This window comes from Mytilus edulis, chromosome 9 (genome assembly GCF_963676685.1).
Source record: "Mytilus edulis chromosome 9, xbMytEdul2.2, whole genome shotgun sequence".
NCBI lineage: Eukaryota > Metazoa > Mollusca > Bivalvia > Mytilida > Mytilidae > Mytilus > Mytilus edulis.
Genome location: NC_092352.1, coordinates 691000 through 707652, shown reverse-complemented (window position 1 = coordinate 707652; position 16653 = coordinate 691000). Strand labels below are relative to the sequence as shown.

Sequence of the window (16653 nt, the reverse complement as noted above, 5' to 3'; positions counted from 1 at the left end):
ATTGTGCTATTTGAAGAAAGGCATTGTTGAAATCTGATAAAACCAGTGTGGCTGTGGTTAATTATTTGTAAGTTATCATTTCTATTTCATTATTTTCATTTTTGTGTCAGATTTTGAAATATATTACAATTTAAAGTCCTTTATGGGAATATATATACAGGTTGCTTCAAAATAAGTACTACATGTATAAAGATTTTTCCTTTTAAACTTTTTGAAATACAGTACTTATTAATCAAAGACAATCATTGTGTACTAAACTTGCAAGTCCCTCTATTAGTTTTATAATGTAATGTTATGTTTTTAGTCATGATCATGATTATTGTTTAAATAAAAAAAAAAAAAATGATATGAAAATCATAATTAACTGACAATAATTAAAGAATAACTCTTTTAACATGATGTATCAGTTATTTTATTTTCAACTGAATTATTTAAGATTTTCATTTAAATTTGAAAAATATTCCTTTTTTAAAGCAGCCATTTTGTTTTGGTCAACTATAGTATTCACGTGTGCAACATGTTAGCAACTGCTCATATGAGCAATCTAATAAAATGCACATGTGAAACAAAAGCTCATATGAGCAGTTGCACGTGAGGTTTTTAACATGCAAATTAGGTTAGTTTCATATGTGCAATTTTTTTGCTCACAAAATGCTCACCTAATTTGCATGTTAAAAAACTCGTGTGCAATCATGTTAGTTTCTAACGTGAGCATCTTATGTGCAACTTATGTGCAACATGTTAGCACTTTTTGGTAAGGGTTTCAATTAAAACAGGTTGAATGATTGAAATAATTTTAAAAATTGTATTAACTTTACATGTTTTGAGGGGAGACAACACTGTAAACATCCTGTTTTTTTGGCAGTGAAAATTGAAAACTTATTTGCAGCCACTGTAGCTCTTTTCGGAGCAGGAAACCGTACTCTGAATCAAGATTTTTCTGAAAGGCCAGGTAAAAACCTACAAATTTCATACAGTTTTGATTATGTAAAATGTGCATGGATCATGTCTTCATGGGTGTGCACATGGCCTGGTTTCAAGTTTTTTATGTTCAAATTGGACCTTTTTTCCCCCATGGTCATTGGATGGAATATTTTTAATATATTAAAAGTACACATTATTTTTATTTCATTATAAACTAGAGAACATTCTGATTCCAGTGATATCTAGTTTTATACAAGTATCTTTATTAATCAGTCCACAACCAAGGGTCACTTATGCATGGTCCCTTAAAATGTGACGTTGTAGAAAAAAACTGTTGATTGCACCCTTATTAAACTTGACCTTCATTTTGTTGTCAGTAACAACATATTTAAATTTTAAAAGCTTTGGTTGAACGGTTCATGAAAAAATGCACGGACATTTGGTTGGCGCTGTACTGACCGCCTGCCCGACTGCCCGGCCACCCGCCATACATCCCCAAATCAATAACCAACATTTTTGTCACAAAAATCCGGTTAAAAATAGTACACAAACATGTATATACATGATTTTAGACTAACACATTCATTATACATATTTTTATGATTAAAATTACATGACATATTAGAATCCATGACAAATCGCCCCACTGGCAAATCGCCCCACTGGCAAATTGCCCCACTTTTTAACCTACTCGCCCCACTTAAAAAAAAAACGCCCCAAACTGGTTTACCAAATCGCCCCACTTTTTAAAAAATCGCCCTACTTGTGAAATGTGTTAAATCCCGTTAATATTACTCCTGCCAACTCGCCCCACTTAATGGAAAACGGTAAAATCTAGATAAATATATTATTAACCAGGATGAATTTTGAAATGCCAACTCACCCCACTTATGGAAAAAGATGTTATCCCGTTGTATATGGGTTAAAAAATCGCCCCACTTGTGAAATGTGTTAAATCCCATTAATATTACTCCTGCCAACTCGCCCCACTTAATGGAAAACGGTAAAATCTAGATAAATATATTATTAACCAGGATGAATTTTGAAATGCCAACTCGTCCCACTTATGGAAAAAGATGTTGTCCCGTTGTATATGGGTTAAAAAATCGCCCCACTTGTGAAAAGTGTTAAATCCCGTTAATATTACTCCTGCCAACTCGCCCCACTTAATGGAAAACGGTAAAATCTAGATAAATATATTATTAACCAGGATGAATTTTGAAATGCCAACTCGCCCCACTTATGGAAAAAGATGTTATCCCGTTGTATATGGGTTAAATCCCGTTAATATTACTCCTGCAAACTCGCCCTACTTAAGAGAAAACGGTAAAATCTAGATAAATATATTATTAACCAGGATGAAATTTGTAATGCCAACTCGCCCCACTTATGGAAAAAGATGTTATCCCGTTAACGATGATTTTAGTCTTATAAGGAAGTGATTATGAAGTTTGAATTTATATTATATTTTCTCTTTTTCTGTAAATTGTATATGGAACAAACACATACACCATTTTATAAAATTTGGGAAATTTTTTTTGGGGGGCGGGATGTTATGTATCTGTATTATATGTCACATGTGGGGTGATTTGGTGAATCAGTTTGGGGCGGTTTTTTTAAAGTGGGGCGAGTTGGTGAAAAAGTGGGGCGATTGAGTGTGGGGCGATTTGCCAGTGGGGCGATTTGTCCTGCTTCCACATATTATGTATATATTTAACAATTTGTGAGAGAGCTAGCTGGGTGAAAGAGAGATAACTCCAATCTATATAAAGACAAGAACAAAAACCTTTATCTAGGGGTTTCAATTTGGTAAATTTATTTTGCAATTTTTTGTTTTCTAGTTTCAAAACTATGTTTAAGTAATCATGTGATAAACCTCGATAAAGGCCTGCAACTTGGAAAATCAGATAATTAGTTAACTTAAATACTCTAATAGATATCAAAATTATCTCCCCTTGACCACTGTAAGGCCAACTAAAATTAATTAGTAGATTTTCATCCAAATTTTTGAAAAAATGGGGCGGGTGGGAGGATTTTATTTTTTAATTTTTATTTCGAAATTTGAAACAGAAAGTTTTGAAGGAAACACATTTTTTGACGGTTACCGGAAACGGAGATGAACAAATCCGGAAATCGAACATTTTTCAAAATAAAAAAAATTGGGGCGGGCGGGGATGAAAATCTACCAATTAATTTTAATTGGCCTAACTAGCATTGTGAAAAGACCATGCCCTTTTAAATAAGCAAAGTACAAAGGAACATAATGTCTTGGGGAGTAGGGTCATCTAAATAAGTTCTGGCTTCTTCTTTTGACGTAAAAGTAATTCATTTGTCGAAACCAAGGTAATTAAAAAATAAATAGATGTAGTACATGAATGAGCTGTCAGTTACTATAAAGATGTAACTTTCTTGTTTTCAAAGGTTTTTTTTAATATACAGACTCTGGATGACTTGTATTTAAGGTTAATGTAGTAAACTTTGGTATACTTTATCAATGTCTAAAGCTGTGTATATTTACATTTATTAATACATTTGTAAATATTTTACCTGTACTGTATAGTGAATGAAATTGTTAGAAGCATGTTGTATTAAACTATTGATAGATATAAAATAAACTGTTATCACAGAGATGTCTTGCTTTTTTGTAATTTCAAAAATGCAAATATTGAAATTAAAATAGCAACACTATAACATATAAGTTTTGCAAATATTCAAAGTCAATGAACCATGACTGAAGGTACATGGCTTTAAAACAATCTCCATAGAAATGAGATGTGCCAATGCTAATACAACTGCATACCAAATACCATTGACTTATCAGAAAAAGTTCCCTAAAAACAAACCTAAACACAAACTAATACATGTAAACTAAGCAAAAGTTCCAAAGTCAATAGACCATAAATGAGATATGCTAATGCTTATACAACTGCATAGCAATTATCATACACTTACCACTAGTGGTTCCCCATAAACTGACCTACTTGTAAACTAATACATGACAACTAAGCTAAAGTTCAAAAGTCAATATACCATAAATGAGGTGGCGGAGACAAGTAATCTCCATAGAAAGAGATGTGCCAATACTAATACAATTGCATACCAAATATTATTGACTTATTACTAGTGGTTCACCATAAACTAGACCTAATCAGAAGCTAATGCATTGTTGAAGCCGCCGCCTGAAACAGCATACCTATGTCTTGCTTTTGGACTCTGTCAACAAGACAATGAACCTCAATATATATGAGTTTTGTATACAGAATGAAATTATTGGAAGCATGTTGTATTACACTATTGATATATATATATATATAAGTGCCTATAAATAGCAGCACATGACATACAAATCTATGGGAGTGTGGATTAATCAGTACAGAGATTAATTCAATTACACAAATAAAATTATAGATTGCCTAACAATGTAATTTTAACACACTATTTAGAATGTAAATATAAGAATGTTTAAAATATTTACAAAATGATGAAAATAAACGCAATATTTCGCTAGACCAACTAGCTTTATCAAGCGTGCATCTATCCAGGTGAAATCGGATGTAGATGATAAGAAACTTTTGCAGCTCAACGTCTATGTTGCACTGAACTGCCTTTTAAATAAGAAAATTTTGCAGCTCAATGTCTATGACCTCTTGCATTTAGCTGCTTTGAAAATAAGAAAATTTTGCAGCTCAATGTACATGTTGCACTTGGATTTAGCTACCTTAAAAATACATAATTGGTAGTTGAAGTTAGCAACGTCCATTGGCCAATATTACGGGATAAAAAGGACGATGCTTTGTTTTAAATTATTCTTTATCTTTCCTGTATCTTTTTTCGTCTTTTTCGTTAAGACCATCAGGTTCTAAAGTGTGGAGTTGGTGGATCCAAAAGTTTTCTCTTCTCCTTCTCGCTGTGGTGTCCCATTCGGTGTTGACTTCTATAATTTGGAAAGTGACATTATCAAAAGGATGTCTCGTTGAACGAAGATGTCTTGTGAGAGGACAGTTTTTGTTGGTTTTGTACGATGAACGATGGTTATTAAGCCGAATATTAAATTTGTCCATTGTTTCTCCAACATACTGAATGCCACAAGTGTCACATGTTAATATATAAATTGAGTTCTCTGTTTTACAGTTGGAATTAGAGTAGATGGTATAATTTTGTTTAGTTACGGAGCTGATGAAAGAACTGCTTGTATTGGCAGCTTTACAACACAAACAATTCCTTCGACCACATTGTTTGTAGCAACCGGGCGATGGATTAGGCTGCTTTGCAAATACAGATGTCACTAATTTGTCACGGATGTTTTTAGGTCTTCTGAAGGCCATGACTCACTGGTGGTGAAGAAAATACTTTTTTTAGATTTAAATCATTTTCTATAATTTTCCAATGCTTCTGAACAATGGATGACACATTTTTAAAATCAGGATGGTAAGTGAGTACCAGGGGTGTTCTGTAAGCTGCTTTATTCTTATCTTTGTACTCAAGAAGTTCTTGGCGACTAGTTTTGTTTGCTCTTTCGAAAGCGCTATCAATGATGTTGTTATTGTATCCTCGAACAACTAGATGTTTCCGAAGTTGTCCAAGTTTAGTATTTTTCGTATTTTCAGTAGAGCATATTCTCTTGATTCGCAATGCCTGGCTGAATGGGATACCACGGGAGCAGTGTTTAGGATGGCAACTTTTAGGAGAAAGGAATTGATGTTTGTCTGTTTGTTTGGTATGGAGGTCCGTTATAATGGTTCCGTTCTTGATGTAACTCGTAGTATCGAGGAAGTTTATTTTCTCCATAGATGATTCATATGTTAATTCTATTGAATGGTGGAAAGAGTTGCAGTGTTCTAGAAATTCATTAAGATGTTCTTGTGAATCTGTCCATTTGAAATCAATATCCGTCAATGAATCGGAACCATGATAAGGGCTGATATGGAGCACTAGCCAAGAGGCGTTTTTCAAGTTGGCCCATAAATATGTTGGCATATGATGGGGCCATTTTTGTGCCCATACTAGTACCGTCTATCTGGAGATAGTGTTTTTCATTGAAAAAGAAGTTGTTATTCTCCAGTACTGGTTTCAGAAGTGTAACAAGGCACTCAGTAGGAGGATTTTTTTCACTACGAGTGTTCCATGACTCTTCACAGGCTGCTATTCCTTCGTCTTGTGGAATGTTGGTATATAAAGAAGACACGTCCATGGATGCAAGTATAGTATTGCTTGGTAAAGGATTGAGGCTTTCCATTTTCTTGAGATAATCAGTTGTATCTTGAATGGATCCACCAACTCCACACTTTAGAACCTGATGGTCTTAACGAAAAAGACGAAAAAAGATACAGGAAAGATAAAGAATAATTTAAAACAAAGCATCGTCCTTTTTATCCCGTAATATTGGCCAATGGACGTTGCTAACTTCAACTACCAATTATGTATTTTTAAGGTAGCTAAATCCAAGTGCAACATGTACATTGAGCTGCAAAATTTTCTTATTTTCAAAGCAGCTTAATGCAAGAGGTCATAGACATTGAGCTGCAAAATTTTCTTATTTAGAAGGCAGTTCAGTGCAACATAGACGTCGAGGTGCAAAAGTTTCTTATCATCTACATCCGATTTCACCTGGATAGATGCACGCTTGATAAAGCTAGTTGGTCTAGCGAAATATTACGTTTATTTTCATCATTTTGTAAATATTTTAAACATTCTTATATTTACATATTAAATAGTGTGTTAAAATAACATTGTTAGGCAATCTATATATATATATATATATATATATATATATATATATATATACTCGTCTAAACATCAACCCAACAATGTTAGATCTGTAAATTTGCTTTCGCAAATTTTTGGTTCTTCCCTCGCCGGGATTCGAACCCATGCTACTGTGATATCGTGACACCAAATCGCCTGCACTGCAGCCGTCCCGCTAGACCACACGACCACCTGGGCTCTCAAAAAAAGAGCTTTCGCTGGCCGTGTGTTACCTTTCCACATCAGTTTTAATCTAGCGGCGTACTGCAGTACATGATATATAAGGCATGGAGATGTTATTGTTACAGATCAGCTAAATTATCTATAGTAAAGGATCCTACAAATTAATGTAAGATACAGTCACAGAAAATAATTATATTTATAAGTACGTCTGAGTCATTGATGGCGATCCGATGGATACATCTGTTGTAGAGTTGTCACTGACTCAGACGTACTTATAAATATAATTATTTTCTGTGACTGTATATTACATTAATTTGTAGGATCCTTTACTATAGATAATTTAGCTGATCTGTAACAATAACATCTTCATGCCTTATATATCATGTACTGTAGTACGCCGCTAGATTAAAACTGACGAGGAAAGGTAACACACGGCCAGCGAAAGCTCTTTTTTAGAGCCCAGGTGGTCGTGTGGTCTAGCGGGACGGCTGCAGTGCAGGCGATTTGGTGTCACGATATCACAGTAGCATGGGTTCGAATCCCGGCGAGGGAAGAACCAAAAATTTGCGAAAGCAAATTTACAGATCTAACATTGTTGGGTTGATGTTTAGACGAGTTGTATATACATTATGTACACAGCCATGTATCACCATCATTGATGGCGATCCGATGGATACATCTGTTGTAGAGTTGTCACTGACTCAGACGTACTTATAAATATAATTATTTTCTGTGACTGTATATTACATTAATTTGTAGGATCCTTTACTATAGATAATTTAGCTGATCTGTAACAATAACATCTTCATGCCTTATATATCATGTACTGTAGTACGCCGCTAGATTAAAACTGACGAGGAAAGGTAACACACGGCCAGCGAAAGCTCTTTTTTAGAGCCCAGGTGGTCGTGTAGTCTAGCGGGACGGCTGCAGTGCAGGCGATTTGGTGTCACGATATCACAGTAGCATGGGTTCGAATCCCGGCGAGGGAAGAACCAAAAATTTGCGAAAGCAAATTTACAGATCTAACATTGTTGGGTTGATGTTTAGACGAGTTGTATATACATTATGTACACAGCCATGTATCACCATCATTGATGGCGATCCGATGGATACATCTGTTGTAGAGTTGTCACTGACTCAGACGTACTTATAAATATAATTATTTTCTGTGACTGTATATTACATTAATTTGTAGGATCCTTTACTATAGATAATTTAGCTGATCTGTAACAATAACATCTTCATGCCTTATATATCATGTACTGTAGTACGCCGCTAGATTAAAACTGACGAGGAAAGGTAACACACGGCCAGCGAAAGCTCTTTTTTAGAGCCCAGGTGGTCGTGTGGTCTAGCGGGACGGCTGCAGTGCAGGCGATTTGGTGTCACGATATCACAGTAGCATGGGTTCGAATCCCGGCGAGGGAAGAACCAAAAATTTGCGAAAGCAAATTTACAGATCTAACATTGTTGGGTTGATGTTTAGACGAGTTGTATATACATTATGTACACAGCCATGTATCACCATCATTGATGGCGATCCGATGGATACATCTGTTGTAGAGTTGTCACTGACTCAGACGTACTTATAAATATAATTATTTTCTGTGACTGTATATTACATTAATTTGTAGGATCCTTTACTATAGATAATTTAGCTGATCTGTAACAATAACATCTTCATGCCTTATATATCATGTACTGTAGTACGCCGCTAGATTAAAACTGACGAGGAAAGGTAACACACGGCCAGCGAAAGCTCTTTTTTAGAGCCCAGGTGGTCGTGTGGTCTAGCGGGACGGCTGCAGTGCAGGCGATTTGGTGTCACGATATCACAGTAGCATGGGTTCGAATCCCGGCGAGGGAAGAACCAAAAATTTGCGAAAGCAAATTTACAGATCTAACATTGTTGGGTTGATGTTTAGACGAGTTGTATATATATATATATATATATATATATAAACGAGTCTAAATTGAAAACTACGTTCAAACCTATGATTGCTTTGGATAAAAATCGCAATTTTTATACTTGTGCATGTAAAACAAATTTCCTTGTAGAAGGGTCTAAATACAGCAAAAACAACATTTTCCAAAAGACCAAAAAAGTGAAAAAGTATATTTAAACAAAACGCATTTGACTAATATATATATATTAAATGACTGAATAAATAGTCAATGATAAATCTTACGGGGCGATGGATCATATAAACACGATTCAGTACACTACAAAATATAATATATAACAAGTCTAAAAGGGTACAACATCACCAAAAACACAATAAAAGGAACAATATGTTAGATATTTCGGATAACAGATATCCTTCCTCGGTAATTATAATGTTTGCGGTAATACTCAAACATTTACTTGCCACTCCACTGGGTCTGTGTACACAATATTTTGTAATGTAACTTGCAAAACCCAGAATGTTGTATACATTTTTCAGTGTCAATGTGGCATGCAGTATGTTGACGAGACAGAACAGCCATTCAACAAACGCATGAATGGTCATCATAGTGACTACACCTGCAAGCCCGACCTCCCAGTAAGTCGTCTTTTAAGATCACATGGGCATGCCCAAGCTGATCTTAAAAAACTTACTATCACCATCATAGATCACAACGAGGATTGGTCAAAGGCCAACAGACTTGCTCGGGAAAGTTTTTGGATAAGAAAGCTCAGGACAGTTTCCCCAGAGGGCATTAATGAAAAAACATAGAAGAGTCACTCATTTTCCTTACCATCACTAATTCTTGCCATCACTTGTGTCTAATAACTCCAGCTTCCGTACTGGACTCTTACACTTTTCAGGAATTTTTTAATTATACTAGCTTTAATTACAGTTTGCAGGGATGTGTAAATACGCAGCCACGTTCTACTACTTTATACCTTAGTAAAAATTTATTACTCATTTTTCTTATCATCAAATTACTATATTTTTGGGATGTTTAAATACGCAGTCTCTGTTGAAATTGCTCTACCGTTGTCATATTTTAAATATTATACCAGCTTAGATTGGTCAGGACTGTTTATTGGGACTTGTATTTCCACGCAGTTGTTTAACATCTCAACTGTCACCACCTTTGGGAATTTAGAGTTGTGCCAATTACATCGTAAATAACTATTTTTATTTTGGCATATCTTTGTAGTCTTTGCGCCGTGTTTGGAAATTTTAAAATTGTTCCAGCGTTCGCTTAAATTATATAAATTTCAAGATTTTGATAGAGTCTTAATTTGAATTGACATGATTCATTTGTCATCGTGCAATTACCAAGGAAGGATATCTGTTATCCGAAATATCTAACATATTGTTCGTTTTATTGTGTTTTTGGTGATGTTGTAACCTTTTAGACTTGTTATATATATATACATATATATATACGAGTCTAAATTGAAAACTACGTTCAAACCTATGATTGTGTTGGATAAAAACCGCAATTTTTATACGTGTGCATGTAAAACAAATTTTGTTGTAGAAGGGTCTAAATACAGCACAATTTTACAACATTTTCCAAAAGACCAAAAAAGTGAAGAAGTATATTTAAACAAAACACATTTGACTATAAACAGGTCGAACAACTGATGTTCTTTAACCCTGCTGACTGCCATTGGCGATTGCCAAATAAAATTGATCAAAAGATGTAACAAAATGGATCTTAATATAAATTTAATACTAAACAGAAAACAATTAACTTGTGGCCATGATGTTATGCCACAAACATAAGGTGTTAATATCTTTTTTGTACACCAGATCCGGATTTCGACAATAAATGTCTCTTCAGTGATGTTAGGGATCGAAACGTTACTTGGAGGGCCATATAAAATGTACCCTCATTTTTAGATAGACTCTTGAATTTTAAGAGTCCATATAGGATGAACAGATCATATAAACCGGAGGGAAAATATGATACAAGCCCAAACGAAAAAAATATAAACGAGTCTAAATTGAAAACTACGTTCAAACCTATGATTGCGTTGGATAAAAACCGCAATTTTTATACGTGTGCATGTAAAACTTTCGCAAATTTTTTGTTCTTCCCTCGCCGGGATTCGAACCCATGCTAATGAGATATCGTGACACCAAATCGCCTGCACTGTGTCCGGTGCGCTAGACCACACAGCCACTTTGGCTTCACAAATAATAAAGCTTTCGGTGGCCGAAAAAGTAAAGGATCCTACAAATTATTGCAAGATACAGTCACAGAAAATAATTATATTTATAAGTACGTCTGAGTCAGTGACAACTCTACAACAGATTTATCCATCGGATCACCAGCAATGATGGTAATACATGGCTGTGTACACTATGTATATACAACTCGTCTAAACATCGACCCAACAATGTTAGATCTGTAAATCTGCTTTCGCAAAATTTTTGTTCTTCCTACACCAGGATTCGAACCCATGCTACTGAGATATCGTGACACCAAATCGCCTGCACTGTATACGGTGCGCTAGACCACACAACCACCTTGGCTACACAAATAATAAAGCTTTCGGTGGCCGGGTGTTACCTTTCCTCGTCAGTTTTAATCTAGCGTCGTAATACAGTACATGATATATAAGGCATGGAAATGTTATTGTTACAGATCAGCTCAATTATCTATAGTAAAGGATATATATATATGTGTTGGGCAGTTATTTAGACAAATTATATAAAACAAGGAGGTATAGTATGATTGCCAGCAAAGCAACTATCCACCACAAACCAACTGATGTTGAAATCAATTAGCACCTAAAGTTCACCATACAGCTTTGAACAATTAACAAAACCTATACCCCATGCATTAGCTACAAAAGTTTCAAACATAAAAAATGTGAAACAATTTAACTAGAAAATTTACAGCCTATTTTGTTCAAACACAATAATAAAAAAACAAGTACAGTATGTTATTTGGTCTCCTGACTTGGGACAGGCACATATAGTTATAAATGTTTGTGGGCATCAGAAACACCCCAGACATGGGACAGTGGTGTAACAACACATAATTGTCTGTCCATCTGTGTTGGTCATTGCCTTTTATTTTCATAGGCAAAAATGGGAATATTGGTTGAAAATTATTTAAAAAGCCAATCCTTTAAAAATGTTGTTAAATTCTAATGCTGGAACTGTGAGAAAGATTATACTGATACTGTAGACATATTAGTAACATATTTATACTTGTTAACAATGAGACATTACTATTGACCAGGGACCAAATAATACATGTGATCTTGAATCTGTTCAAAGTTTTGATTTTTCTACCCTGTATACCACATTGCCTAACATTCTCATTAAAAAAATCACACACCTAATTAAATTGGGCATTTAAAAAGTCAGAATGTGAATATATATGTTCAAACTCTTTTAGGTAATTTTTTAGTAGCAATAAACAAAAAAACTATGTCAATTGGACATGTTTTGATACTATATATGCATGCCCTTGAATTTTTACTAGATAACATTTTTGTTCGCTTTGAAGATTCTGTATATTGTCAGGTTATTGGAATTCAAATCAGGACTAATTGTGCACCACTTATAGCGGACCTGTTTTTGTATTGCTATGAATTAATGACAAAAATCAGCAAAGACCCACCAAAACAACATCTGATAAACAAATTTAATAATACTTGATATTTTGGCTTCCATAATGACGACTTCAGTATGTATACTAAAGAAATTGTATATCCTGTTGAACTTACTTTAAATAAAGCTAATACTAACAATGACCACTGCCCTTTCCTCTATATCACTAACGGAAAGCTTTATACTAAAATTTATGATAAAAGAGATGATTTTTCATTTCCTATCGTTAATTATCCATTTTTAGATGGTGACGTTCCCTTGTCACCATCTTACGGTGTTTATATATCTCAACTTGTACGATTCGCTTGTGTATGTAACAATGTTTTAGATTTTAACGAGAGAAATTTATGTATTACTGAAAAATTATTACACCAGGGTTTTCGATATCACAAACTAGTCAAAACATTTTCTAAATTTTATCATCGGTATAAGGACATCATTCGTAAATATAGCTCAACATGCAGACTTCTTATACGTTCAGGTATTTCAAATCCAATTTTTTATGGAAATATTCTTTATAAAGCACAAAAATGTCAGTATTCACCTCAAAAACTAACAAAACCTTTAAATAGACTTATTAAGAAGGAAAATAGTTACGATACTGTTGTCAGGTCATTAAAGATTGCAAATTTTGGCGTTAATATTGATTTACTTATATGGTCTTTGCATCCGAACTAAACACATTTATTCAAAAAACAGTTGTTGGCATGACATGGGTTATGTTCTTCTCATATATGTTATGATGGTATGGTACTAAACCCCTAACATGGTATGGTACTAAACCCCTAACGGGAAGGATTGTGCCTGATATTCATATGATGAAATCATAATCTTTCAATCAGTTTAATTGGTCTGGAGCTGGCATGTCAGTTGATTGCTAGTAGTCTGTTGTTATTCATGTATTATTATCATTTTGTTTATTTTCTTTGGTTACATCTTCTGACATCAGACTCAGACTTCTCTTGAACTGAATTTCAAATGTGCGTATTGTTGTGCGTTTACTTTTCTACATTGGCTAGAGGTATAGGGGGAAGGTTGAGATCTCATAACATGTTTAACCCGCCGCATTTTTGCACCTGTCCCAAGTCATGAGCCAGACTGGCCTTTGTTAGTCTTGTATTATTTTAATTTTAGTTTCTTGTGTACAATTTGGAAATTAGTATGGTGTTCATTATCACTGAACTAGTATATATTTGTTTAGGGACTAGCTGAAGGACGCCTCTGGATGCAGGAATTTTTTGCTACATTGAAGACTTGTTGGTGACCTTCTCTTGTTGTTTTTCCTATGGTCCAGTTGTTGTCTCTTTGACACATTCCCCATTTCCATTCTTAATTTAATGTTGGCAGCTAAAGATCAATGTTTCTCCTTCAACAATGAACATAAGCTGAATTTATACATGTGACAAGCTTTCCTATTAAAATGAATGATCACTGATCTTCCATCTTATCACACTAACCTGATAACATCATGTCTTGCCAGTTAGGATAATCTGCCACTTTCCTTGTATCAATCGGGAAATGTTTAAAATTCCATAAGAACTTGGCATCAGTCAGTTCTGACATTGTACAAGATGGACAAACTGCTACCAGAGACAGTATAGAAGTTGTTGCGGTTTTCTTCATACAGTTTAGACGACATCTTAAATTTAATTAGACAATTTTTATTAATATATTTTCAAAATCAACAATCAACCTATATACATACAAAATAAGTAGACCCAAGAAAATCCCTGGTTGAGGCAAACTAAAATTAGAATACATAAAAGACATTTGTTAAGGGGCATAAGTCTAGTACAGTCAAAGTGACGCCACCAAAATTGACTCTTGACCAGTGTTTTGTGGTAGTTAGCATTGTGTATAAGTTTCATAACATTTGGTTGAGGCTAACTTAGTTAGAGAACAGAGACGAAAAATTCAGCAATTGTTCCATTGGTAAAGAGACATAACTCTAAAACAGTTTAAATGACACCACCAAAATTCATACTTGATCTGTGTTTTGTGGTAGTTAGCATTGTGTATAAGTTTTACAACATTTGGTTGATACAAATTAAATAAGAGAACAGAGACCAACTTTAGGACCTTAGAACGTACATACATGAAGACATACAGACAGACAGACAAACATTCAGACAAGGGTAAAACTTATGCCTTAAAAACTTAAAGCACTTGCAGTAATTAAAAGCTATCTCAAAGCCAAAAACGAATAATTAATTAATCAAATTTTTAAATCCTTAAGAACTTACTCTAATTCAAGCTCTGGTGGATCTCCATCTATAGTCTGAGCATGCTGTACAAAGTATCCATATGATCCTTCAAAGTAGGCTCGCAGGTATATAAGATAACCAACTCCATTAATCACGTCCTGTTTCTGTACCTGTAACTCAGCATAACCATCAGTCTTAGGACTAAATTGGGAACATCGATTGTCATCCACTAAACCATACAGCCAATTCGTATAGTTTTTCTCTATCATTTCTAACCTATTCCAATCCACTTGGTTTATACGTAATATAATATTGTAAAAGTCCCTCAAAAAGTCAAGGTAGAAATGTTCAAATTTGTTCTCTGTTTTCGTTATATACAACTGAAGAAAGTCGTCCATTGTGATATAATCTGTTAGTTGTAACCCCTTCTCCATTATATCAACATGAGATGCATACGTATTAATGGAAGAATTCATCAGCTCAAGGTCATCACGAATATCTTTAAATGTTCTTAACCAATCATCTAGGACTATAAGAAATGGTGAATTAATTGTCAAATCTTCTATAGGTACACCTTCAAAGTTGTAAAGGCTTAACATTGTAAAATAACTATCTGAAAGAAGGTCAAGAAAATCCATTAAGTGTTCCACAAATAAAGACCCCTCATAGAAAAGGTCATTTACTAGCTCACTATACTCATCCCTAACTACCTCGTTATCATCTGGTAGAATTATCTCCTTGAATATCTTTGGTTGAGCATCTTTGTACAGTTCTTTCATATATTTAATATGGAAGAAATCCTGAAATGGTCTGGTTTCTATAACATAGTAATAATAATTTGTATAGTTAGCATTGACATATGAATCATATCTTGATGAACCATCGTCCTGACCTGCTACGTAACTTGTTTTATATCTTTCTCGTATAGTTACATTGTAATCATCAGCTAACTTCCCAGTAGCATTATCCAGGGATTGTACATGCGTATATAAAGATGAAGCGTTTATTTTGTTTAATTTCTCATTAACTTCTTGTAAGAAATCTGTGTCGTACCATTTCTCCACATTTTGCTGTTCAAGAAATACAAACAACGGATCAATCTTGAAACTAAGTAGTTTGTAAATGTCGTATGTGACAAAGTTCAAGCACGCCCAATCAAAAACAAGACCTGATGGATCCCCGGGTCCATTCTTCAAACTGTATGACCTTGACTTTCCATCCAAGGTCACGGAACCTTCACCAATATATCTGCCTGTTCCTCCTTTAATGAACGTGTTTGGTGGTGGATGCTCTATTTTTAGATACATAGATTCGCCCATCCAGTGTGTGAAGTCTTCAGGATAACCGATCTTGACATGTAAACGATATAACCCGGGTTTAAGGTCATGTGGCTGGAGTGAAAAATAAAAAGAGCTACTGGTACGATTTTCTTTGATCTCTGTGACTGTACTGTTATTATCGGTTATTCTTTTAAATAGCTCCCATGAATAGAATATTGATGTATTGGTAAAACATAAGTTCTGAGCCAGTGCTTCAATAATAACCTTAGCCGATGTGTAAACAACCATAGGGGAATCTTCGGACAAATAATTCTGATCAAACACTTCACTAGTCAGACAAGGAGGTATCACTGAAATGAAAACATAGCTGGTTAAATTATTAAATATGGTGGCATAAATGAAACCAAACAAAAAAATAACGCTGGTTAAATATAGTGGCATAAATGAAATCAAACAAAAACATTGCTGGTTTAATATGGTGGCATAATTGAAATCAAAGAAAATAAATTGCCTTGCTGAGCACAGCTGAATACGACCGCATGAGTCTAACCCTAAAAAGTTGGCGCCAAAATGCCAACAATATTCACGCTTGAAACTTAAAAATATTTGACACATAATATAGGTTTCTGCCACAGAATAACTGTAGTCAAAGAACTTAATAATTGGTAATATGAATTGAATTTGTATTAAAAAATTTTGCTATTGTGCAATGCACTATGCTGTTGAATATAAACCCCCATAAAAAAATAT

The 16653-nt window shown here is 34.5% G+C and overlaps 1 protein-coding gene across 2 annotated transcripts in view; it reads right to left on the bottom strand.

Annotated features, from left to right (window-relative positions):
* The window catches only part of LOC139487452 (polycystin-1-like protein 2), a 90225-nt gene that overhangs the window by 53304 nt on the left and 20268 nt on the right, over positions 1 to 16653 (bottom strand). For both annotated transcript variants that reach the window (XM_071272242.1, XM_071272243.1), the window contains 2 exons: positions 14663 to 16253; positions 13877 to 14058 (listed from right to left, as the gene is read on the bottom strand). In XM_071272242.1, the coding sequence (XP_071128343.1) occupies positions 13877 to 14058; positions 14663 to 16253 (1773 nt within the window). The remainder of the gene's footprint in view (positions 1 to 13876; positions 14059 to 14662; positions 16254 to 16653) is intronic.